This window comes from Dunckerocampus dactyliophorus, chromosome 19, assembly GCF_027744805.1.
Source record: "Dunckerocampus dactyliophorus isolate RoL2022-P2 chromosome 19, RoL_Ddac_1.1, whole genome shotgun sequence".
NCBI classification, from domain to species: Eukaryota; Metazoa; Chordata; class Actinopteri; order Syngnathiformes; family Syngnathidae; genus Dunckerocampus; species Dunckerocampus dactyliophorus.
Window position 1 is genome coordinate 3,767,854 of NC_072837.1, and position 27,523 is coordinate 3,795,376.

At 41.7% G+C, this 27,523-nt stretch overlaps 2 protein-coding genes across 4 annotated transcripts in view; both read left to right on the plus strand.

Moving 5' to 3' along the window:
• Positions 1-422: 422 nt before the first annotated feature.
• Positions 423-8,240, plus strand: acbd3 (acyl-Coenzyme A binding domain containing 3). Of its 2 annotated transcripts, none has more exons than XM_054761086.1 (8): positions 423-744; positions 2,234-2,375; positions 3,397-3,537; positions 3,708-3,866; positions 3,959-4,133; positions 4,320-4,563; positions 5,999-6,286; positions 6,969-8,240. In XM_054761086.1, exons 1-8 carry the CDS (start codon positions 474-476, stop codon positions 7,181-7,183), a joined length of 1,635 nt encoding a protein of 544 aa, XP_054617061.1. In that variant the 5' UTR covers positions 423-473; the 3' UTR covers positions 7,184-8,240. The 2 variants fall into 2 exon arrangements, with proteins under 2 accessions (XP_054617061.1, XP_054617062.1); XM_054761087.1 differs by having other exon boundaries at positions 6,002-6,286.
• Positions 8,241-8,657: 417 nt separating this feature from the next.
• nhsl1b (NHS-like 1b) overlaps positions 8,658-27,523 on the plus strand; it is an 85,755-nt gene continuing 66,889 nt past the window's right edge. Inside the window, exon 1 of one of the 2 annotated variants that reach the window (XM_054761080.1) lies at positions 8,658-10,123. In XM_054761080.1, the coding sequence (XP_054617055.1) occupies positions 9,802-10,123 (322 nt within the window). In that variant the 5' untranslated portion in view covers positions 8,658-9,801. The remainder of the gene's footprint in view (positions 10,124-27,523) is intronic. The other variant, XM_054761077.1, reaches the window with a different exon arrangement.

A 27,523-nucleotide genomic window follows, 5' to 3' on the forward strand; every position in this document is an offset into this window, starting at 1 on the left:
AAATGCATATTTTGTGTTACTCGATTAAAATAAATCAGAAGTCCTTATGATAAAAAGGGCATATATTTTAAGAAAATCCATGGTTAGGTCTGAAATGTATGCGGTGGAACTGAAAAAAAAGCATATATTACTTTTTTATTACACTTTTATAGGGGACAGAACGTGAGTGTCCTAATGTATGCAAAAGGCATTCATTGTAATATAGTGTACTTGTGTCTTATTTTATCCTTTTTAGCCTACATTGATCATACAGCACAAATGTTCTACTGTACTGTATTTTAAAGAACGTTTGAAAAACTGCAAATATCGTATTGATTTTTAAATTTTTATATATAATTGGTGAACATCGGCAAGTGTCGTTTAAATTATATTTGCAGCGGTTGCAAAAATATATAAAAAATTTACATATCCCGGAAGTTCCGGGCAGTGAAAACGGAAGTTGGTACGTGGCCGCTTCAGCTGACAGTTTCTACATGATGGCGACAGAGGTTCAGAGCGGCGACCTCGACAGTGCTGCTTTCAGCCGGCTCGAAGTCTCCCTCGATGGCCTTACACTCAGTCCCGACCCGGAGGGCGAGCAGGGCCAGCCCGAGGAGCATCAGCCCGAAGGTCTGGAGGATCCCGACAGCGAAACACCGGTTGCCACTGGGGGCGAAGATGGAGAGACTGCCAAATCTTCTATAGAGGGGAAATGGGGTTTTCCTCTACAGGAGCTATACGGAATGGCGCTTAAATTCTTTAAAGGTATTTTACAAGTTACATTTTTAATACAAAATCTGCTCAAAAGTACACCGTGAGCTATAAAAACGAGCTAGCTAGCTGTAGCTATTATAGCTATGCTAGGTAGGCTAACTGTCACATCACGATGTTGCTACTTAGCTAGCTGCAGTTAGCTAGCTGCAAAAAAGGTATACCAACACACCCATTTCGTTTTTTTGTTAGTGAGCTTTAGGAGTGTAAGGTTTAGGAGACATATAGCTAGATTTGATCGTAACCTAAACCCGGAGCTGTCAACTCGTCGTCCAGCACGGCTTTTTAAGGGAGCGAGGCTTACCATCGTACTTTCGCACAGCCACATTAGCAGCCCTTACAATCACAATGTGTGTGAAGACTAACATTCGTTGTCACATCATGGCGTCTCGTACGTGCTTGATAATGTCCCTGGCTTTGCGTTGTTTGTTGTGATTTATGGAAGCCTGCAAACACGCCCCACGAAGCTATTCAAATACTACGCATTCCATGGCATGTTGGTTTAATCGCCGTAAAACAGTGAGCTGTAAGCTAGTGTGAAATAACGCCCAATTCAGTATTCTCAACCAATGCAATTGTTTCCTGTCAGCAATAGAAATTGAGTTTTTGTGAGTTGGTACTCCAGGACAAAGCCTGTTCTTATACTCGCAGCACAATTGAAAGGCATCTTTCTCAAGTTTTGATAAAGTTATGACATTCAAAAGACAGCAGGTCAGTTTGAGCCAACCTTAATGTTTACCTCAAGCTGGTTGTTTTTATTATACATAATAGGCGTGTCACAAGACACTCAGTTCACGAGATGAGATGATGCAAGAGATTGGGTCTACTAGAACGAGACAAGATTTTAACTTTACTTTTAAGAAAAATAAAATGGGGAAAAAATATGACGATATATTGCAATCTACTCATATAAATTCTACTAAGTTACACTCTTCTAAACACAGTGTGTATGCTACCGGCCTCGCCTCTACCCTACGAGACAGAGACTCTATGACTGACAAAAGGGCTCACTCTGTTCATGCCGTTGTTCGATGGAGCAAACGCACCAAGATGCTGAAACCAATGCACAGAGTGAGAATGAACCCTGTTTGCAGGCAGGAGACGAGGAAAACAGACATGCACGCACATGGCAATATATTGAAGCTGGCAAAATGATCAAGTTAATTTTCATGTATTGTGTGATTCATTTATTATCACCCACGAGAGTTTTTTTTTGTCACATTTTAATCTGGTAAGATCTTGTGACACCCCTAATACATAAGCATATACACAGTCTTAAACATGCGTTTCCAGTTGCTGTACCAAGATTAGAAACGGATCTCAGTATCGCTGCTAGTGCCAACCGCAGTTAATTACGTGTCAAACTCGTTTTCACTGAGGGCCACATTGCAGTTATGGCTGCCCTCAGAGGGCCACTTGTGGCATCACAAAGTGCTCCACGTCTGCTGTCCAATACAAACCTCTACCATTGTTTCCCCCTCAGATAAGGATGGGAAGGCCTTCCACCCCACCTACGAGGAGAAGCTTCGCCTGGTGGCCCTGCACAAACAGGTGCTGCTGGGCGCTTATAATCCCGATGCCTCCCCCGAGGTCGGCTTCTTTGATGTCCTGGGCAACGACCGCAGGTAAACCCTCACAGAAAGGCCTGCATGCACATGTGACCTTTGAACCCTTTTCGAACAGATCAGACTTGTTTTATTTGTCAGAAAACATGCTATCAGTATTAGGTGAAATATTCCTGTGGTCATGTAATGAACAATAATGTTTTGATTGAAAGTACTGTATACCAGTGCCAGTACCAGGTGTTAGGCATTTATTTGGGTGTAGGCCTTTATTTCTACTTCATGCTTTACAGATGCCATGTACGCATACAGTAGTATTAGCTGTCATAGTAATGGGGAGTACTGCCACCTAGTGGTATCCCTTTTTTTCCCTTTTGTTTGGGCAAAAGAAAAGCCTCTGTTTGAGGTGAGGCGTTCATTTTTTCAAGGACCTGCCAATTGAAAGGTCGCTATTTGAGGGATTACGGAGTACTAGGGGTGTCACAAGATCTTGCAAAATTAAAACCTGAAGATTTCCACGGAGGTTTTGTGGGCACTAGGCTTGGACAACAATAAATTAATCACACAATAAATGAAAATGAACACGATAATTTTACCAGCCTCAAAATATTGCCATGTGCATGCACGTCTGTTTTCCCTCATGTCTCGCCACCAAACAGGCAGGAAGAGAGTTCACGCTGTGCATTGGTTTCAGCACCTTGGCGCGTTTGTTCCATAGAACAACTGCATGAACAGAATTAACCCTTTTGTCAGTTATACAGTCTTTGTCTCGGAGGGTGGAGGCGGGGCTGCCGGCATAAACACAGAGTGCATAAGTGTGTAGCCTCGTGAGGAGCAATGCAAGGAAATGTAGTAGAAATTAAATAAGTAGATTGCAATATATTATCATATATTTTATATATATGGTTTTATGTTAAAATTGTCTCAACATCATTCTCGTAGACCCAATCTTGTGTGTTGTCTCGAGTGTCCCGTGACGCCCCTATGGAGTACTTTTTACATCAACATACTGCTTGTTTTTTTCTCACATGCTGCAGTTATGAATGTCTCTATATATAAAACCCTGCTTTTTACTTTTCCACAGGAAAGAGTGGGCTTCATTGGGTAACATGGAGAAGGAGGAGGCTATGGTGGAGTTTGTGCGTCTGCTCAACAAGTGCTGCAACCTCTTTGCGCCTTATGTCACCTCACACAAGATAGAGAAGGAGGAGCAAGAGAGGAAAAGGTATACTTTTTTTTCTGCTTCTAGGCTGCAGACGAAGAAGACCATGCGTCACATTTCTACTTTGTTGTACAGAACACACCACTAATGACAGGTTTAAAACCTAAACATGTTATATTGAAATGCTTTATCGGTACTCAGGTCTTTTATGATAATGTTCACTGTCTTGACAGGAAAGAGGAGGAGGAGCGTCAGAGGCAGGAGGAGGAGGAGAGGGAGCGACAAAGGCAAGAGGAGGAGAGACGAAGGCTCGAGGAGGAGGAAAGGCTGAGGCGGGAGGAAGAGGAAAGACGGCAGGTCGAGGAAGAGAGGCTACGGATTGAGCAGCAGAAGTATGTCATAACAATATCCATCTGTTCTTCCCTCCTGCTTCCTGCTTTGTCGTCCTTACTCTTAACATGTCCCTATGACATCCTTTTCCCAGGCAGCAGATAATGGCGGCCTTGAATGCCCAGACTGCAGTGCAGTTCCAGCAGTACGCCGCTCAGCAGTACCCAAACAGCCCCGAGCAGCAGATTGGCCTCATCCGTCAGCTCCAGGAGCAGCACTACCAGCAGTACATGCAGCAGCTCTACCAAGTCCAGCTGGCCCAGCAACAGGTCGGCTCTCTTCACTGGCAACATGCACTATCTAGTGTTTTTATGACATGATTACAACACTGTTTCAGATTGGCTCATGTGGGATTGTTTGTACACAAAGCCCTGCTTAATTCAAAACCTATAATAGATCATACAAAGAAACAATATCCAAACGTAAAGAAAATAAGCCAACTGCTCTTTTGCCAGGCGGCCTTACAGAAGCAGCAACAGGCTGATTCCATGGTGCACGCCCACCAGGAGGCAGGCAGCTTCTGCACCGGTGATCCAATCGCAGCCTCTGCAGTGGGGCCGATGTGTGCAGCTTCACCATCCTCGAGTGACGACACCCCCACCGTCAATGGCGGCCACTTGGACTCCTACGTGGAAAATGCAGACCGAGAGCTGGAACCGGAGGCGGCAGAGGAGGTCTCTGAGAATGGGCCGTTATTAGGTAAGGTAGCTATGCTGTTGGTATCTGTGAAGCTGATGGTTACAGTGTAGTGAAGTACTCTTTAATAAAACATTTCCTCACTTAATAATTGGGGATGTTTATTTGAACTGCAGAGAGTACCATCTATGTTATTGTGTGTAAAGGAAGATAGACCTTCAACGAAACAAGTTCAGTGTAAATGGATAATGTGCTGCTTTAAAACATGAAAATGAGAAAGTAAAAGCGTGGTAGAACTTGTTTTGTATTGGTTCAAATGGTTGACAGTTGTCCCTTGCCACTTTGCGCTTCGAATTTTGTGTTTTTAATATATATATTACTAAAGCAGTGCTGTTTCATTGTTAGTCATTAGTTATTGCTTAGTCAAAAAATATGCATATTTAAGCAAATTTGGCAAATTTCTGTTTGCAAGTTAAGCATTTTCAACCATAAAAATGGCTAAACGAACCTAAATATAAATGTAAGGCACTCAGAAGACTCTTTCAAATACATGTTATTGACATGTAGTATTCTACACTGGTCACTCGGTGTCAGTAATGTTATATTGATGAGACAATAGCCACCGCAGGAAGCACTCGGTGATCATGTGACCCCCAAAACTAACATGTGAGTCTGTATTATGTCTTAAGTCTCAAATGGCTTATTTTCTGTCTTTTATGTCTACAATATTTGAGTAATAATAGGCGTGTCACAAGTTCTCATGAGATTAAAACGTGACAAGATTTGTTGTTCAGAAAAAAAGGCTCCTGGGCAATTGGCACATTTGTTCCGTAGAACAGTGGCATGAACGGAGTGAGCCCTTTTGACATACAGTCTCTTTGTCTCGGTGGGTGGAGGCGGGGCCGGTAGCATACACACAGAGTGCAGAGGTGTGTAACGTAGTATAAATTATATTAGTAGTTTGCAATATATTGTGATATTTGTTTTTGTTTTTTCATTGTACTTTTCTTAAAAATAAAGTTAAAATCTCATCTCATCTCGTTCTCATAGACACAATCTCATGTATCATCTCGTCTGATGAACGTCTTGTGACGCCCCTAGGTAATACAAGTGTAAAGGTGATTGTAGGGGTGTTATTTCATGTTTAGACTGTTCTAATAATGTTAAAAAGCGCATTTAGAAGTTCGTAAGCAGGTTTTCTGTGCTCTATCTATGAAAATATTCCATTTATAAATTAGGAATCCCATTTGGCGGTAATTCACTTATCACGTTCGGGTCTGGAACCAATTAAACGCAATAACGAGGGATTACTGTATAGCCAAGTATTTTTGCAGATTATACCTGAAGTTTGACTTCTTTAATTTTTCTTTGAAGACCCCGGTTACAGTTAGCTATCACCAGTATAACCAGAATGTTGTTTGGAAATGTGTTTTGGCACATCTACATCACAATATTCTATAAGTGAGGGTAATTGTAATATGCCTCGTGCTTTTGGCAGCAGACTCTCCGCCAGTCATCGCTGCGCCCTCCATGTGGACGCGCCCGCAAATCAAAGACTTTAAAGAGAAGATCCGCCAGGATGCCGATAGCGTGATCACGGTGGGGCGTGGTGAGGTGGTGACGGTGCGCGTGCCCACACACGAGGAAGGTTCCTACCTGTTTTGGGAGTTCGCCACAGACTATTACGACATCGGCTTCGGGGTCTTCTTTGAGTGGACAGATGCCGCGTCGGCCTCGGTCAGCGTGCACGTGTCGGAGTCGAGCGATGAGGACGAGGATGAAGAAGGTATGGCACTTTTGGACAGTCTAGTGTAGTCTGTTTGTTTGCACCAGGGTATTTGGTATGGGATGCATACTTTACATTTCTATTGTCAATCACCTCCAAGTAACTGGGCCCTAATACACATTTGATTACGTTATGGGGTATCAACACATTGGTAGGGTGAACAATGCAGTACTACAGAGCGCTAGAATCCCTGTTGTCACATTTTATATACAGCTGACGTGGATTTTGCCATCCTGCCTACACACCCTGCAGTGTAAACACAAGGCAGATCAGAGTTTACTGTGACAAATAGTACTCCACTGTTTGACGCTAGTTATTGACTTGACCGTATTGGACCAAGCTAAGGAAGATATGGAGATGAACTGTAGGTAGCACTGTTGCACAGCCCAACAAGAGTATAACACACTCGTGCCCTGGAGGGCCTAGATTCCAGGCCCTAGACGCTGCAGGTTTTCTCTGCAACCAGTTTCTTCAGCAGGTGATTTAATTGATGAGCTCCTTCCCTCAAACTAAAGGTGCTGATAATTAAAATCACCTGCTTTAGTGACTGGCTGGAAAGAAAACCTGCAGTGTCTCGGCCCTCCATGGCACGAGTTTGACACCCCTAGTATAACATGAGGTGAATCTGTTCAAACTGTACCACTTATAGCGCCGCCTTCTAAAGTTGTCCATGCATTTCTAGGCGAGCCTCCGAGTGAAGAGGAGAAGGCAAAAAAAGGGGCAGGGAAGCCTCAAGTGGACGAGATTGTGCCGGTTTACCGGCGGGACTGTCACGAGGAGGTGTACGCCGGCAGCCATCAGTACCCCGGCCGCGGCGTGTACTTGCTCAAGTTTGACAACTCCTACTCACTGTGGCGCTCCAAGAGTGTTTACTACAGAGTCTACTACACCAGATAAGCCTGAACCGAGGAGTGTGTATGTCAATATATATGTCTGTGTGCGTGTGTGTTTGTATGAAGGCAGCAGGTGCGTGTGTCATGGCAGGAGGCACTGAGAAGAACAGCGATTCTGAAAGCCACCACCAGATGGTGACAAATGAACACACCTGGAGCCCTGTTTTTTTCTTTTTGGTGATGGGACCAATGTATGGAATTATTTGTCCCAAACTGAACCTATGGAAGAAGAGTTTCTATCCCCATCGTATATTCACTACATGTCCTTGTCAGTCATATTTTATTTGGTCAATTTTCAGCCTTGAATCCTTCCCTGTTGTTGGCCGGTGAGGCTTCTCCCTGGAAGATGCTCTCATAGCCACCAACACAGTGATTCCCGCACTCTGAGCCAGGGTTTCCTGTTTGCTGTTAATCTAAGGATGTGGATATTTTAACATACTGCAGTGCAAAGAGTAACAACCACTACAGTTGCCATGCAAGAGCTTGGCACAATTAATGAAGGAATACCATCGTACAATGTTGGGTCTTCCCCAATCACATGTATGATTGGTTGTCTTGTTGGCTCAAAAATCTCACTGTACAAGTATACAAACACATGAATGGATTCCAACAACAAAAATCACATTCAAACACTTATTTGCCCCAAATATATAACACAGTTTATCCTAATTTAATTGAATCCAGCTCCCACCTTATGTTCATTTAATTATTTGTGTCCATCTACAAAGTTTTGGTATCTTCTGTGTGATTACTCTCTTGTTGTTTCTCACCAAATGGAGTTGACTCCTTTTTTCTATGTAAATAATTCTATAAATAACTTTATGTATGGGGGGTGGGCGTGTTTTAGACTCCGACGAAAAGGTTGATGCACTGTTAAAGTATACGGTAAATGAAATAAACATACATTTTACGCCCCGAATGAAAGAAAACAAATCTTTAAAAGGAGGTATATAAAATCTGTTGGGAGGCATTTTTTGTATTGTTTTGACTTGTTTGGGAGTTCTAGAAGGTCTTTTTGGGCATATATTTAATCTTGATTAAACTTATGTTCATCTCTTGGACTGGACTAGCTTGCTTCCATTTCCTTTGTGTTGTTTTTTCACATAGATGTGCATCTTTAAATCCCTTATAGTCATCTAGTTTACTGCTTGTTATAAATATTGAAATGCAAATGTAGCTTTTTGTATTGGATCTCATGAGATAATGAAGGTAGCATGTATATTTGCACGAATGTCTCATTTTTAGCCTTTAGGTTGCTGTGAGCACATCACACCGCAATGAAAATACCACAGGGAGCCAGTGAGGCAAATAACCGCTTTTAATTTGCAGCTTTGCTATTTAAAAAAGGAGCAGGGTGTACTATTGGGTTGTCTGTGCAATGGCGGGAATGCCAGGTGCTGCAGTAGATTAACACATCCATCCATTTTCTTTCTCCTCATTAGGGTCGCGGGGGCATGCTGGAGCCTATCCCAACTGACTTCGGGCGACAGGCGGGGTACACCCTGGACTGGTCGCCAGCCAATCGCAGGGCACATGTAGACAAACAACCATTCACACTGGCACGAGTCACCAATTAACCTCACCTGCATGTTTTTGGAATGTGGGAGGAAGCCGGAGTACCCGGAGAAAACCCACGCATGCACGGGGATGCACGGGGAGAACATGCAAACTCCACACAGAAATGCCCAAGGGAGAATCGAACCGGAGAATCGGAATCGAATCGGAGAATCGAATCCTGATTTCCAGGCTGTTACTGTGTTGGCCAACGTGCTAACCACTAGACCACCGTCAGCCTAGATAAACACAGAAAACAAGAAAAGCTTTCAGAGAATGCATAGAGGGGAAAAGGTATAACTACCATGGCCGTGTTATTTCTAGTTTATAGCTATTATACTTAGCAAGCATTTTAGCTAATATGTCTATAGCTTCATTCTTTTATTACTTCCGGTTAAGTTGAAATTACGCTGCTATTAAAGGTAATATATACATATATGACTAACATTCTTAGATATTTGTCCTATATGCTGTCTATTATTGGTAATTTCTGTGTTAGCTTAGCCTGCTAACGTGCTACGCTAACCGGCTAGCACCGCCGCTTATCTTAATTAATTAGTAATGCTTGAAAAGAATAGAATATGCAATACTATTCTTATATCATTACACATGTACTTTTTCATCCTGGTATTGGTGTGCGTGTGCCAGTTTCGATCTAATCCAGTCCTGGTTTTCCAATCCGCGTTGCTGGTGAGGCTTGCAGGTAAACTTTTGCTTTCTCGCTCCGAATCCATTGTCCACAGGTGGTTGGAAGGATTCTCCGTGGTTTGGTTTTTACCCCTCCTTACTTTTCCTTGTTTTTTTCTCTTTTGGCCCCAGCCTGTACTCCATTCTAGTGTGTTCTTTTGAATTTGAATAGACTTTGGGATGTAACGACTGTTGGCGTACAGCTGCACAGCGTGCTGTGGAAATAACAGCAAGCAAGCAAAGAAACATGGCGGGATTGAAGGATTATGTTCAAGCAACAAGCGCCGATTGGTGCCACATGCGTTTTGAGTTCGTTTCAAGCCAGTAGGATTTGGGTTTTTCAAACTTATCGCGGTTAACTGTGCTTTTGACATAGTAAAGATGCCGTTTCCCAAGAGGAGTATTGAACCGCGGCGTGTGAGCAGGTTACCGGCGAGAGGCGGTCGGACGCTGGTGGACGAGTCGCCCAGCAGACGCAAAGTGAAAAAGATGGTTTTATTCTCATCGCTGGACGAGGTTAGCTGTCACACCCTCACCAACATCATTCACCAACTGTCCGATCTTTCCCGGCTTGCCAGCGACATCTTCCTGGGCATCGAGATGGAGGCGGGGATGGTGTTCAGGAGGTCCTGCAGGATCCAAGGAAGGCTGCACATGCTGCAGAGTCAAGTCCGCAAATTAGACCCCAAGAAAGTTCAAATCCGTAAGTTCATGAACAGCCATACACACTATAAAGACATACGGCGCACTACAAAGTGGTTATTAACACCCTATATATACCCATTTGAGAGAACATGAGAATATACCCATTTCTCATGTTGCTTTCCTTCTCACATTGTGCTGAGCAAGGTGAAAATGCGGATGTTCCCAAAGTTTAAATGCACATTCCACTTTTTTGTACCTATCAAATACCATGTGAGAAAACACAACATAGCAGGTATAAATGAACATTATACAGTGTAATTGTGGTTGCAGTCTGCAGTGGTGTACAACTAACTGTACAGTATCATATTGAGGGGTGCCTCAGATATTTTGGTGTCTGGAATGCTGATTTGTCAAAACAGATTTACCTCGGAAATAATACGAATATCTGTTCACCTATAACTGTCACCATCCTAACCATTGAAACCTTCTTAACTGTTCTAAACGTGTAAAACGTGTAATTACTGTGGATACTCACACGCAAGGTACATAAATTAGTAATATGTAACAATAATTGTGGTTGTAGTTTGCACTAGTGCACAACTGTACTGCATCATACTGAGAGGTGTCTCGAATATTTTGGTTTCTGGGATGCTGACAGACCCAACTTGTCAAACAATTTTCCCATAGTAAATAATGGAAATAATCTGTTCCAACTGTCGCCATCATAGACACTGACGTTCTTAACTATCAGACAAGTGTAAAAATAAATTAATTACTGTGAATAGTCACACTTAACATAAACAAATTAGCAGTATAAAGCAATAAATCATTGGGAAGCAGTTTGCTGTGGTGTTTTTCCGGGATGATGATAGACTACCGAACTTCACCAAAGGTGTTCCCATAGGAAATAACGGAATTGGAAATAATCCATTCCAGGGTCTTGCTTGTCACACAAGTGTAAAAAGAAGTTAACATCTGTACAAACAGCAAAACATCCTACCTTCGATAATGTGATGATGCTGGAGTTTACTGCTCTGAAAGTGAGTGAATGTTTTTGAAACAAGTGGTGCCAAAAACAACAGCCAAAGAAAAAGCAAAACAGTTGTTGCTTTAATGTGGTATGCTGATGTTGGAAGCTTTTATAGTCTTTTTGAGGCATATTTTGGATGAATGTGGAATTGTATAGACTGTTAGACAGTCCGGGGAGGAGTGACCAGTATCTCCTGACCACATGGTTCTGTTTGTCTGACTTATGCTAATGTAGCCGTTGACTCCTGTCAGACATGATGGATTCCCTCCCAACCGACTGACCATATGTGTTGCCGCCTTCAAAGGGCCGTCGTGAACGAAGGAAGCCACGGTGTCATCAGCACACACACTCACATGAGGACAAATTTGTGATCATCCCCCCCCCCGGGACTTCTGTAGTTTTGCGATTACAGTCCCTTGTCAAAGCTCCTCTGCTCTCACAGCGCAGTTACACATTAACTCAGACTTGGAGTCGCTCACCGGGGAGTGTGTCTGCGAGGTGAAGAACGTGAGGCATGGCCTGTCAGTCTGATTCATGGCCGACCCGTAGGAGAGCCTTTGCCTTGAACCACGTCCACCTACTGCACATGCAATGCTGTGCTTGGACGTTCTTGACTCCTAAAATATGGTTTGTTTGACTTGTGGAGGTGGAGGTGGAGGCGGGCCCGGTCCCGGCACGATTAGTCACGTGGAAGCATATGCAATGTAGATGTGGCAAATGATAAGAGCGATTGCTAAAATGATCCACAATGTCAGGAAAGATGCCGTAATAAGTGTTGTACTGTACAATGAAATTTACATGAAAATATTTAATCTGACTTGTTTTTTAATTTTATTAATTATTGTTTTAGGCATCTTCCTCCTTGGCATATACTCAATGCACAGATGAAAGCAAAATATAAAATGTTGTGCAATTTTGATATTTATTTTTACTTTGTTCATTATTTTTGATGTATTTAATTATACGTATTTGTATTCATAAAGGAAAATGCTGGGTTTAATTTCAATGAAAATAGGAACAATGTCAAATGTGGCTAGTTGAGACCCACTGCTGTAGAGCAGTGTGAGTGTGATATGCCCCAGTGTGCTTTTACGTGGTTTCTTGAGTTATGGTTCGCTCTGAACCATCAACTCATTTGGACTAGAATTTCCATGCTGTAGTTGTCATCGATTCACTACTGAGGGTCCTTTTGTTGAGTATATTTGCCTTGAAAGTATGTTGCAAAGTCGCATTCAGAAGACAAGCCTATGTATAATTCCACTGAAGTTCTGACTCATTGTCTGTGCTGCAGTTTCCTTTTTTTTACCGGCTTGGCTTCCAGTCTCCTCTGATTGTGACTCACGCAGACACACAATGATAAGATGGGCAAACAGTCTCCTGAGAGAGACCCAAACAAACGTGATGCGTGATGTGAAACTAATTGACTGTTGCACCTTTAAGGACTGTTTAATGATGTGGCAGCTGGCACATGTTATCACATGGTAAGACTTTGCTGCCCCCATTATCTATTTTTTTGATTCACTCCTGAAAGTTGTTTTTTTTTTTTTTATGGAGAAGTGGAAGCTAAATATGTGTGAGAGCTCCCACGCTTGCTTCAAGGCCGTCAGAAGCCCTTCTTTCAGTTTTATTATGACACAAACTCCTCTACTGTTTGCATCTGTACGGGGTTATGTACACTCAATCACGGGTATTTTTTTTGCAGTTTTGTCAATTTTTCAATACAGAAACAGTTTTTATGGTCATTGAAATCAGTTTTTGGCAATTAGTGTGCACCCTGAAAGTATTTCCTAGAAATTATCTGTTCCAGGGTCAAACTGTCGCCATCCTAAAACGCAATAACAATACAGTAACTAGGCATGGGCTGGTAACTCTAAAATGTGTTATTTTGAAATATCTTCATTGAAAGGAGAAAAAAAGTCAATGTAAAACAGTCATTTTTAAACCATATAACACCCATCTATTCATTTTCTATGCCGCTTCTCCTCATTAGGGTCGTGGGGGCATGCTGGAGCCTATCCCAGCTGACTTCGGGCTGCCCTGGACTGGTCGCCAGGCAATTTAGAGTCGCCAATTAACCTAACATGCTTGTTTTTGGAATGTGGGAGGAAACCGGAGTACCCGGATAAAACCCACGCATGGGGAGAACATGCAAACTCCACACAGAAATGCCCAAAGGAGAATCGAACCCAGGTCTTCCCGATCTCCAGACTGTGTGGCCAACATGCTAACCACTAGACCACCGTGCGGCCCAAAAAAAATAACTGAATTCTTTCTAAATAAATTAAAAAATGCAGTTCTCAGTGCAGTCTACTGCAACTCAAATCACAACACAATAGATATTTTCTTTAAAAAAAAAAACAAAACAAAACAAAATGCAAATAAATATCCGCCACGCCTGACTCCTTCTCAATCACATCTCCACATTCGGTGACCCTTGACGTGGGTACGGTTACTTGTCGACCGACGACAGCGCACTGTGCCGCTTAATGCTAATGAGGCACACAGCACACACCTGTGGTTTTAACACATCGATGGCCAGTTTCGACTGCGAGAAGTAACACAGGACGTGAGAAAGTATTTCTGCGCAGTGGCCGCGCTGGACCTCCACTTTCTCTCATATCGTAGAAACGGTATGACGCAAAATTTAAGTGGTATTGAAACTGTGACTTCTTCGTACTGTGGTATACCTTGAAACCGGCAAGCAGCCCGTGTCTAACAACACCCCATGATAAATAACGCAGATTGTTAATTTTAAAAGTGTAAAAAGAAGTTAGTAGTGACGTAACACGTTTCGTACTGTTTTGAATGCCAGTCAGCTTACTTTACATAACACCCTGTGTATATTCTGCTCCGTCTCACACTCCTTATCTTTCTACCCACTCCGTGCTGGTGCCATGTCATCTCTCCCTTTCCAGAAATGACTTTCCTCAGGCTGCCTTTTGAAATATCTTTTATCTTTCTTTCACTGTTGGAAAACGGTAACTTGGTACATGTCGAACACAGGAAGTGAACAAGCGAACAGTAATTGCTGAAAGACGAGAAAGGGGTAGGATTAAATAAGCTCTGCTTCTTCCTACTCCTTTTCGGAGCTGTTGAATTGTGCAAGTGTAAACATGTGGGGGACTTAAACGAACTGTAACTTTGTTAAGCATATTTGAAATAAACCAAATCATTGCGCGCAGTAGCTTAAATCTTTCCCAAATAAACTGTTAACTATGGCTGGTAAGAGCTCTCTGTGCACTTTTTCATGTATTTGCTTGTAAGTGCTTGTCTTATGTCACTGCTACTTGTTGTATTTTATACAGTATGTACTGTATAAGCTGATGAGCAATACCTGGATTTGTGATATTAGCTCTTAAATCTCAAACATGCACACGTCAGCTTTTAATCAGCACGCTGCAAGACCACTATGGTCATCCTTGTTGTTATTGGCGGCTGTGAGTCCGAATTCCAACTCTAACCTCAGCTTTGAGACGTATCAGGTTGCTGGTCAGGATAGGGGGGTGGGGCGCCCCTATAAGAGGCGCATATCAGTAGTAGTGGAAGTTATCATCACATGTAGTTTGCACACTGATGTGGTAGGCAAATATAATTTCCTCTCCTTCCTTCAGTATTTCCATTGTTAATCCATTTGATTGTTGACGTACAGGTCAGCAAAAGACCCCGGAGGTCAGAGGTCATTCCCTCAGAGGCCCAGAGGGGGGAACACCTGACACTCAGGAGTCAAAAGTTTACATAAAGTAGTTTGTCTTGCTTGAGTTGCTACCACGTGGGTCACCTGAGCTTTGACAGAGTGCTCAAACACACACACACACACACACACACACACACACAGAGTGCAAATAAAAACAAGAACAGTGTGTATCAGTCCTGAGGTGATTGCACGGTGACATAAGGGGGTATACTGCGAAGCGAGTTTAGTGGGTTAGCGAGGTGTGTTGCGTGTAAAGCCGGGCTTGCTCTCTTTCAAAGCAGCTATATCACCATGGTAACTATACTAACTAAGCTCATAACCTGGTCCCGACGAGGTTATGTCCAGTCTTTCAGCTTAAAATCGGCTATGAAAACGCCACCGTTTCACTGTGTAACTCATTCGGAGATGGCGTCACCATTTATTGAGAACCCGGCGGACACGGGAGCAAGAATAATTCGGGCAGCGCTACGACGGGAGTGGCTACTTTGAGATCACACTGATCTGCCGGAATTCCCTGATAAAATTTTCTATAAGTGATATAGATTTTCAACCGAGAGAATGTACTACATTTGCTCACATTTTGAGCCAAGCAGGAGGAATAAAATGCATTATGAAACATGAATAGGCTGATGTTAGCAGACGCATAACTCACTCGGCCCGTTAGCATTCTTATATGACAACAGCACTCTGAGGCATTAATCAACTGCAACAAAACACTTCTTTATTGTAACAATAAGGAACAGCTTGTCACAAAGAAAAAGCTGCCACAAGACATGTCAACAGTGCCACATAGTGGTCACCACGAGGTACAGCATTCTATTGCTGTAAAATATGATAGACATATTTCAAAGATGAAAAAAGACAGTTGTTTCTCCAATTTACAATTTAAAAAAAATGTGTAAGTGTTAATATGTCAAAGTTGCGCAATGTTGAGCGTTGATAAGTGAAACGACTAGAAGCGTATCGTTACTATAATAATCAGTGTTAACTTGCGCATTTACAAGCTCAGCATTATTCTGCCAGCGGTACTCCCTCGCTCTACTGGTGGCGACGGTGTTGCTTTTGGCAGTGATAATCTTTTGGGAACTCCTCATAACGCTCCATAATAATTACTTGCTCATTTTTTTGTAAAACACACCATTTTTGAGCAAAAGTAGAATAATATGACGTCAAATGGCCCCGTTCATGTGAATTTACAGTACTTGACAAAGTAAGTTGATAACCACCGTCGTGGTACCGATTAAGTCATCTTGAGCACAAAGCCCGGGTTTGTTGAGCCACTTTCGCCATATACCCCATAATCGGTGGAGATGCGATGCAAGAATTGAAGCTTTACAAAAATATGAATCGATTGACTGTGGAATATAACAGTGTTGACGTGCATTGCATCATTTTGTTTCTGATAATTAGCATCTTCATATTTCATAATAAAATCAACAAATAAATATATATATATATATATATATATATATATATATATATATATATATATATATATATATATATATATATATATAAAAGTAGCAAAAATATCATATAATTTTATACAATAATACGTATAATATATGCTACTAATAATAAAATAATACAAATAATACAATAAAAATCAAATGTGTAGTTGTGTAGTAATATATGCTCATAAAGGCTGCATTTTCCAGTGTGAAGACAGAATGACAATCTTGTACACACAGTGAATTTCATTGACAGCCAGTGCAAGTTTAATTGTCTCTTAATGACACCTGCCATTACTATTACTCATGCTAATGGGGGAGTGTGCTATTTTTACGTCAAAAGTAGGTCACGGCTGTTGTAAAGGTTAATTGGTAGCTAGTAGAGACTTTGCCTTGGTCCTGTCAGAAAGCTTTACTCTCACTAGCTAACTGTGCATGTGCAGCCGTTGTAGTAAACAGAGGTTCAGTCAGAATAAAAACAAACACAGTTGCTTCCTGCTGACCTGCTTATACCATCATTGACCATCATTGTTTTATACACACAAACTGCCCGTGCATTCCTCCCGCCATCCCTCGGATATTTATAGAGTATCTGTGGCCCGACAGCGGACAGCCCATCATCTGAAGCATGCTGTCATGTTTAGTGTGTGACCGCTCATTCGCACTTGGCCTGTCTGCTGATGGCTGTTTCTCGCGCTACTCTAATCAGCAATATTAATCATCGTTGATGCATGAATTCCTTATTGTGGTACACAACAAACCACATCTGGATGATCTATTTGCTGCGAAAACGTCTTTTACTACCCTCTTACATTCACAGCAATACAGTGGAACCTGGAGGTTGTACGATTCCGAATTCAACCAAAGTTGTGCAAAATTTAATTAAAACATTTTTTTTTAAACAATTTTTAAACATTCTTTTACTTATTTTTTAAATTTCACTTTGAGCACAAACTGCTGCCTCCCATGGCATTTTCCAAAACAAACATTTTGTCCAAACAAGGGATGTTAATAAAATATTTCATCAAAGTTAAAGGAAAATAGCACTTTTTAAAAATATTTTGCCTATCATCCACAACCCATGTGAATCACGAGCAACGTATTTCTTTCCTACCTTAAGGTGGAGTTTTGTTTTAATAAAAGGAGTTAAAATATTTGATCAGAGATAAGGTTTTTTTGTGTTAAACATTAAACATTAAATGCACATTTGTAATGTGACTCGAGAGTTTTGGTGTTTTAATGGAACTTGTTTTTTCACTTGCATGACTGTTGAGATTGTTAGCTTTTCTGATGCTGACAGTTTGACCCTGGAACAGATGATTTCTGTTCACATTATTGTTCAGTCGTACAGATTCCACTGTGCACAATTAGATGAAATGCGTGGAGTAAGGAGCTCAGGCGTCTTTCCAACATCCAGTCCAGCCTCCTTGTACTCCCTGAACCACAAGTGCTCTGACCCGCAATCCACATGTTCGTTCCCACATGGTTCATTCCCTGGAAAAGAGCCTCGGTTGTAATAGGAGGTCGACCTGGTCCCACGAAGAAACAAAAGAGCCGGGTCAGAGGTACTGATGAAAAATAGAGAAGGGAGTAAGAAAAGGCATGCAGCATTCAAACTAGTGGAGGAATCCCACTTCCATTGGGCAGTATCTGATTTGTGTGTGTGTGTGTGTGTGTGTGTGTGTGTGTGTGTGTGTGTGTGTGTGTGTGCTGGCCTCTCTCACGCCTCTCCCTGCACAACGCCAAGGATGCATGCGCTGTCCTGGCTAGGGAACAAAGTGGTATTAGGGAGTGAAAAATCCATGGGAGAGAGCTTGACAGATGCCTGATGCATGCAAGTGTTTAGTCATGCAAGATAAGGACAAGACAAGTTCATTCAAAAGGTGGTTTGGGCTCCGTAGACTCCACATTAGCAGGATTTCTAGCTTCCTGTGCCAAAACATCCAACTGATTTGCTGTTTTTATTGCCTTTTCTGCACCCTTTCTGCAAGATGGCAGTTGGAGTAATCAAGTGTGTGTTCCGCCAGCGGGTTTAAGATTTAGAAATGTAATCCTTGTGACCTCTGCTCAGAGGAAGCTCCGCAGATGCACATCTCACTGACTCCACAAGTCCCTCTTGTTTGCATGCCTTATGTGTTGTTTTCTACACTATTGTTTTGGTGGGTGGGGAAAAATGTCCTCAAGTCCCTGATGTTTTCCTGTAAATGCATTTCCACTTGAGAAGCAAATAGCTTAGCTTGCCACAATGGAATCTGTGCACTAATTACGCCAGTCCAGATGAACAAAAGAGAGACAACATCTTTACAGCATGTGTCTCTGTGGCTGCCGCTTCAACTTTTCTCTCCTCTCAGCTTCCTCTGTTACAAAGTCCACTCTCTCTCACACCTCTCCCCTCACCCCTCACCCCTCAACCCCGTGTCTTCCTGTTATTTCATATGCTTTGCAGACCTTTTCCTCTCTCCTCATCCGTCCATCCTATCCGCTTTGATGTCAGCTCTCGGTGGCGTGGCGACCCACAGCAAAGACCAGGCACCTGCTCAATCTTCGGCTTTCATTGCCTTTTTGTCCCCTTCCTCATCTATACATCTCTATTTTCTGTTAGTTACAGCTGTATGGACGTTGCTGTGTGCACTGTGGGAGAGAAAAGGCCCTTCCCAAAAGTGTTACCCCCAAGTTGGAAGCATAGAATTGTCGGACGTCCATTAAATACCAGCTGATGTACACAAGCAGGTGGGAGCTCATCTTGCAGGGACATAAAGGTTATTGTTATCCTCCATATGCACTAAAGTGCATGCAAAGCCTGTAAACACATGCCGTACATATACAGTATGCACTGTATACCCTGGATTGATGGCAGCTTGTGAAAAGCTGCCTGCAAGTCAGCGCGACAGCGTTGTTGCTGTTCCATCTGTCATGTGTGCTGATGTCGTGTCCCCTTGATTCTTATTTGACTTTGTTGAACTGTGTCTCAACTAAGTGAACTAGTTTTGGATTGTAAACATTTGTATCAAGTCAGGTGGCCCCAGCTGAATAAACAGCTTAGTTAGTTTACTAGTCCAGAGTAGAAGGGAGTGAAGAAACACCCTCCTTACTCTTTTTAAAACATGCAAAAAGGCAGGTTAGAATGGGCCAAAAAATACAATATTAAAATAATATACGACACAATATAAGCAATGCTAATGCTGAATTGTATTAATTATACAAATTACTATGCTGCACATTTGATGTTATTATAATATTTCTACATGTTATATTCATAACTCGTTTATGTATTACTGTATAATTATAATATTGATATTTTACAAAGTCATTAATTTGAAGTTGTAAATTATTCATATAGTAAATATTAATTTCTTTTATTACTACTAATTATGCTGTTCTTTTCAATTTATTTTACCATTATGTTTATACAAATTTTAATTTAACAAATTAAATTATTTTATAGATTTTTTTTCTTTCAATTGTATGACCAATTTCCACATTGCACTTTTAATTTACTAGATTATTAATTTAACAATTGTATTAATTGTAAATATTTATAAATGACATAGGCTGACATATATTTTACTTATTTTATTTTATGACTATTTTCTGTGCTGTACTTTTTGTTTTATTTTACACATTTATTCATTTGATTTTGGATTTGTCAGGTTTATTTGTTTTAATTAGTGTATTTTAGACATTTTATTTTATTTATTTAAATTTTAAAAGTTATTTTATTGTTTATTTTTCATGTATTAATCTTATATCAACCCTTGGTTACCTGTTGGTGCTTTAAACGTGCAGGGAAGTGAACGCCCACACAGAAAGTCCGAGCTGATGTTGCAGTAATGTTTCCCTCTGAATGCAAACTGTCTGACCATGCATCTCACTTAGTGTGCGTGCGTGCGTGCGTGTGCGTGTGTGCATGCACATGCATATGCTTTTTAGACAGAGGGACACAGCATCTGCCATCGTTAAACATGACATACTCCACACAGGCATCCCCTTTGATGACCAACTCTTGTTATGTCACTGCTCCTTCCATCCATGTCCACAGAGACTCCATTGTGCATGTGTGTGTGCGTGCATGCGGCCAAACATACTGTCGTGACTTGTAGGGAAATTACTGCTATCGAAACACCGTTTTCATAGCGTCAGCGCATGTAGCAGTGTCATGTTTTGTTTGTGTACGTGTGTGCGCCCCTGTGGGTTGGCTGCAGGACCTGTTTATGTGCAAAACATTTGTTAGTTGTCGCTTAATGTACTGTCGGCTTACTGGTGCACGTGGGTGTGTTCCTTTTAGGTCACATGTCCAGGTAAGGTGTACTCAAAGTGTAACACGTATTTCTGGTTCAGGACAGAACATGCATTCGATGTGATACAGGAAGAAGAGACACACACTTGTTGCACAATTTACCTGTACTGTAGGGGCTCCTGCCCTAGTTAAGTGACATGCGTCGAGGTGGAGGTCATATGAGGTTGCCCAATTAAACATGGCCCCAAGGTAAAGAGACAAAGGGACACACCCTCATATCCACACTCACTAAGAATAATTATGGTTCATCACAAGTCTGCAAAAAATGCGAACCGCACCTGTGAAGTCGTCAGATGCATTAGCTTAACCATCTTGCCCTTCCGTGTGTATCAAATGTGTGCACACATTCCCTCGACACTAATCCACAGAGTATTGTTTTCACCGTCCAGCTGTTTTTGTGACATGAATGTGTGTGTGCGTGCACAAGACAGCACCCTGAGGGACACCCTCCCCGTGCCGCACAGCGATAGAAAGAGAGAGATCAGTGGAGGGGATTATGAGAAATATCATTCCATGCATCTAGAGAATGCTTAATCGCTTTAAGCTCTCTTTGAGGCTGCACGCCTTTCCTGTCCCTGCCCGCTACATAGCACCATGTGTGCGTCTTACCTGTCGCTTTAAACGTACAATAGCAGCATGATATGATCGATAAAGAGCAAGGAAATTCACTTTTTTACAGCATCAAGGGTACTTCAGCAACTTGGGAGAGAACTGTCAATGTTTTTAGAGTCAGTCTAGTCACTAATGTATTGACACAGCTGTGTTTTCCTGTACTTTTTCTTCTAATGAGTGTGTGGGACACCATTGGGTTAAACATGTCGTATAGACTTTGTTAAAATAAACAACGCAGCCAAGTTTCATCCCTTGCAGAAAAGTTTATAGATAATAAAAGATCAACATTATTAATGACAAGATCAAACAATCCCAGTGCATAATGTATAAGCGTGAACATTTCCCATCGTCTAAAGTAAATCATTAGCTTGCATTAGCGTGGTGAATGCAAAATGCGAGAATGTTCAAATAGAATTTTTACATGTGAAATTGGATTATGTGCATTTGTAGAGTTCTTTCCTCAAGTGAATAGAACTCTTGCGTATGTGTAAATGTACTAAGATGGCCCTCCGGTTAGCCGGTATCATTCTGACAGTACAGTGATACAAGTGTATTGGGTGACTGCTATTATGCTGCTGTCTGTAGGGTGGTTTCACTCACAGCATTCTATGGTGCTTATGACAGATTCGATTCCTCCCTTTGAGCGATAGGTGCTCTTTTTTTCCTGTGTCTTTCTGCTGTAGCTGTGTGAATTTTGTCCAGACCATCTCTTCTGCTGCCGTGGATGCTGTTGCTCAAGTTGCAGTGTTTGTGTGTGTGTATCCACACATGCTGACGGTGTATAGTGGAACTGTTGGGGTCAAACACGCTCTGTTTTCAGATGCTGAGTGATCTCTCCAATTTAATTGCACTAACAAAGACATTTTCCCATCGGAAATGGTGGAAACAGACCTTAATCTTTACCTTTTATACAGTCAGCCCTCATTTATGGCGGTTAATTGGTTCCAGACCCGACCACGTTAAATGAATTTCCAGGATATAGGATTCAATGTTAATAAATTTAATATTTTCAGAGTTAGAGGGACTACACACTGATTTTTAGACAGGAAGGGCTTCTGTTCAGCTTTTTTCTGCTTTATATGGGTCTTTCAACAAGTAGTGCCGTGGTATATGAAACCACAGGCACATTTAATTGACTTAGCAGCCAGGACAGAGACGTGTGTATTTTAAAAGTTCAATTTCTAGTTCCACAGTACATTCCTTTTTTTGCCATCACCAGTACTACAAAGTTTACAAAAGGCTGAAGTCTCACAAAATATGCGGTAAGTCTTGTGATAGTCCGAGCTCCCGCTTGCTGTATTGTACTATGATATGGTGATCTTTGAAAACACATTGCTTCTGCCTTTGATCTGATAATCTGCTAATCTCAATGAGGCCAAAAGTAGATCACAGCCATCCTGGTATTAAAGAGAAGACCCCCCCCCCTTCCCCCTTTTTTCAATTAAGCACCCTCAGCCCTGATAGAATGACCCAATCTCAACTCCAACCTCATTCTAACCTCCTGGGACTACAAAACCAAGTTGTTTTGAAGGTCCAGAAGTGCTGTGTGATTTTGGGCCAGTGAAACGTGCCAATATGGCCAGTTAAGGCTCTTTTGGGTCCCAGAGACCCTGGAGGTCTGGAAATGAGACTGAGGGTCTTTGTTGTGGTAAGAGTGAGAGAGCGATGCACGGTCTGGATGGAAATGTCACATCCCTGGGGGCTAAGAGGAAAAGAGCGCTCCATCAACTGACGAGCCATCTATCTTTCTCTTTTATCAATCTTTTATGAACAAGTACGGCCATTGTGCTGCATTCTTGCACTTGTTTTTCATTCTGTTTTGCACATTGACGTCTTCTTAACTAGCTTCAGTGTGCTTTTGAAACAAGCATCAACTAGTAACTTGACTTTGACATGTTGACACTTGACATGTTTCTTTCCACATCCTGCTCTGAATATTGATATTGAAGCCTCCATTGGGTAATACTCTGCGGAGGTTATACAGGGATACTCACAACAGAAAGAGGGAATTAGAGGCTAATTCACCCTGGCAGCACTGTGCAGTTACACGCTTAAAATCTCAAGTATACACACACCGACTCCCACACACAGCCACACAGACAGTGACATACTTTCCCGGCAAGATGACCATTCGGCAGCCGTCGCGTCTCAGTGGCTCTTTAGAATGACAGCGAGCTAAGAAAGGGAGGGAGAGGAATTTGAAGTGGATAAAAGAGAAATAAGCGAGCTGCGTCCTTCCCTTTTTTAATAGGTGGATAACTCCAAATATTTAGTGTACTCATGACCCAAGACTGTAAAATGTAGACCATAAACCACAAGAGTCTCTATTCCAGAGAACTGAGTAGGATTTTGTGCAAAAAAAGTGTGTTATTATTCGAAAACTTTGCCTAAAGAATTCCGTCCATTGTGTGGAATTGATTGATTGCAATGAAGTCATTGAGGCAAAATGGTGTCATCTGTCATCAGACATGATGTCAGCTATAGGAAGTTGAGCTACATCTACAGTATGTGTTCTGTTGTATTGTACTGTATTTGAAAATAGGACTAAATAATAAGCATGCCGGCCGATCGATCAGCGCTGATTTCCTGAGCGCTACAACATCTTTATGTAGAGCAACAATTATTTATTACACATCCTCAGAGAGGTCTTTGCCTTCAAGTGCCATGTTAAAATTCCAGTGACCAGTATGAGCGAGTGTGAGAGCGATAACACCAAATTTTAACACACCTGCTCCCCATTCACACCTAAGGCCTTGTAACACAGAGTGCCATCACCCCAGGGAGGGCCAGTTTGAGGTGTAGTCACTTTTGTTGCCAGCGGTTTAGTGGCTGTCCACACAGGAACATATTCAGGTAAAAACGGCAAATTATTTTGTCGTTTCATCCACACGGGAACGGCGTTCTGGGTGCCCTGACACAGAGTGGAAAAATCTGGCAACGTTGTCGTGTTGTTTCCGTGCATACGTCACCGCCCCTTCACATGACAAGAAGTGAGCCTTGTGGACAGTCCAACATAATATCAGAGCATTTCGACTCACCCCTGTCGACATTCTCCTGATGTTTTGTTGTCTTATACTCCAAAAGAAGTAAATCCACTTCGTCGTAAGTCTCAACAAGCTAGCCAAGTGGAAGATGACGGCCTTTATGTGCATGCGTTCTTTCTTCTTCTATAATTTTGGTGTCATGCGCCACATGTAGATGTACATTATGTATTACATTGTTTTCACCCAGTGAACTATTCTCATCTGGATGTGACTATTTACTAATCTGACACAGGGTGAGTGCACATTTTGTACAATCTGCCAAAAAAACCCCAGGAGTGTGCGTTTTTGACGGGACAACAAATTTCCATTGAAGCTGTACACTGGCTACTTAATATTGTATCACAGTATTGTTTCTTTAGTGGTGTCCCACGACAAGATATGATAAAATATTTGTAGAAATGTGAGCGGTGTGCTCACTTTGTGACATACTGTACATCTACAGTAAAATTATGTCTTTAATTAGCTTTTTGCGTGTGAAAGAGAGAAGGGAAAAGTTTACAGAAACAGCTGTCTTCTGGGCGTCTTAAGTGAGGGGCCAATAGGTCGCCCCATAACCAGCCACCTTCCCCACACACACACACACACACACACACACACACACGTGCACGCCCTCTCGTCTCCTCACCATATGGGAGCCCAACCCAGTACTTTCATGTGGTGACGGCCGAGGGATGAAATGGGCAGGGAAGGCAATTTCAGGAGCCATGAAGTGACACGAGTCTAAGCAGGTCTCATCCGCTTGTTCCCAAGTCTTCTGAAGACATATACAAGTTGAGATGCATATTTTTTTCAGAGATTAGAAGAAAAAGGTTTTGGCGGTCTGGATTTTAACCTCAGTCATTTGCGGGGTTTTTTTCTGTCTGAGTTTGTATGTCTTCTTAAGTTTTGTCACATGCAATCAAAGATTGCACTCCCCCCCCCACTGAATTCATACTGCGCTGCGTACTTTTTAGATTTGGAATTATTGTCATCTGTTTTTGATCCATAGAAGATTATTGGTGTTGCTGTAATTCACCTAACCTGTGTTTCTGGAATTGCAATAAAAACAGGACCAGGCCTGTCACAATAACAAATTTTGCTGGACGATAATTGTCCTACAAATTATTGTCGTTAAGCGATATTATTGTTAACATTATTTTGACACAATTTTTTTTCCATTAATGTAATAATAATATATGGCATAATAATGGAAGTACACCATATCAAAAGCAATAAACTTTAATTTCTCAAGAGTATTTAACATTGTAATTGGAATGTCAAGAGCTTTTAAATAAAATAAATTAAACAAACAACATAATAAATGAAATTAAAAAAAGACACAAAAAAACCTGTGAAAATAAAATGGACGGCTTCCCTCACTCCGTTCATTCCGCTATAGAACCAATGCGCCCAGGTGTTGAGACAGATACACAGAGTGAACCCTCTTGTCATCCAGCCTGTTTGATAGAGCGAGAGAAGGAAAACAAACACGCATGCACATGTCAGTATCGAGGCCAGCAAAATTATTGACTTTGTTTTTTATTTATCATGCGGTTAATTGATTTATTTGTTATCGTGACAGGGCTAAACATGACAATCTGAATGTTCCAGCAATAAGTAATCTCCAGAGCAGGCGGCCTGCTGCACAGTCTAAAAAATGTAAATACAGTTAAACTAGAAAAAACACAACAACAGTAAAAAGGCATAAAGTAATGAGAAAAAGTTGAAATGTTAATGACACTAATAACAATACACTTTGTCACCTGTAACACGAAGCTGACATGCAGGCTGTTTTTGCTTTAAATATATACTGTTTACATTGGCACCGGTGCCATAACGATACTGAGTTTTGGTACACATCTCTAGGTTAGAGGCTTCTTAACTCTAATAATCAGAAGGCTTTCAGTTAGTTTGTTGTTTTAATTGACTAATTGACTTCTCTATCCATCAACAATTGGAAACTAGTGGAACCTCTAAGGTTGACCATAATTTGTTGATCAACCTGTGGTACTGATGTTGAAGAACAACAAAAAAGTGTGATGTTGTCACACAAGATGTCAGGAACCCCTCTCCTCTAAAAGTGAGGCCCATACACTTCCTTCCCTCCCGCTTTCCATCTCCTCTCATTTAATTCTTCTCCTCAAACGGCGCTCTTGACACAGAAGCCCATTGTATGAGCGTACATCTACCAGACCCTCAAATAGCAAGGCAGCTTGAAACTTAAGACCCCCACACTCTGGGGCCTCTGTGGTTGGAATCAGGTCACGTTTCCATGTACCACTTATATTTCATCAGGTCATGAATCATGTACTGAATGAACATTGTTTCTAGTCCGATTTATATCCTTGACATATGTAAACCGAATATATTTCCTTTCCAATGTTTATTCTTTTCTGTTTGCTCGATGTTAAGATTTCCAATAAAACACAGCCTGTTTCATTACGGTAAAACACCCACCCATGTCGTGATGTCCGTGATTGGCTCATTCAGCGTAGCTTAGCTTGAGCGGCGTTTGTCACAAAGGCAGATGGCAGAGAAAATAAATTTGAGGCAAAATAAAGCCACCAGAGGCTAATCAAAGACGGAAGTGACACGGCTTACGTAGAAACAAATGTCGAGTGCTGGTGTGATGCAATCTATCATCGGCACAGAATTATTAACTAATTAGTCCAATTTCGTCTGACTAATGATAGTTTAAATGGTAGCATTATGGAGGAAATCAAATTCAGATAACAACATTATTTGCTCATTCACATTATCTTGTTGCACAACAAAAGCTTCCTTTGACTTATTTGGAACAGACGCTTCAGTGCAAGTTTGTTTAAGTTAGTGCCATGAAACCCCCCTTGAGGCATTCTGCTAAGTGCTTCATGTAAACAGTGAACATGCCGCAGATTCCTGTACAGACATGATTCAAAAACAAAATGTAATAACCACAGAAAGATCTAACGCCTTGGTGTCATGTCAGAGACGGGGATCTTTGGGTATACTTGCTTGGCTGTAGCTCCCGAACCTGTAAAAGTACACAGGCCGCACTGTGGCTTAGTGGTTAGCATGATGGCCTCACAGTTAGGACATCAAGTGTCTGTGGAGTTTGCATATTCTCCCCGTGCATGCGTGGGTTCTCTACGTGCACGCCGGCTTCTTCCCACATTCCAAAAATATGCGTGCTAGGTTATTTGGACACTCTAAATTGTCCATAGGTGTGAATGTGAGTGTGAATGGTTGTGCTCTGAGATTGGCTGGTGAACAGTTCAGAATGTACTCCGCCTCTCGCCCGAAGACAGTTGGGATAGGCACCAGCTGGGATAATTGGAATGATCCATTCCAGAGTCAGACTATTACTATCAT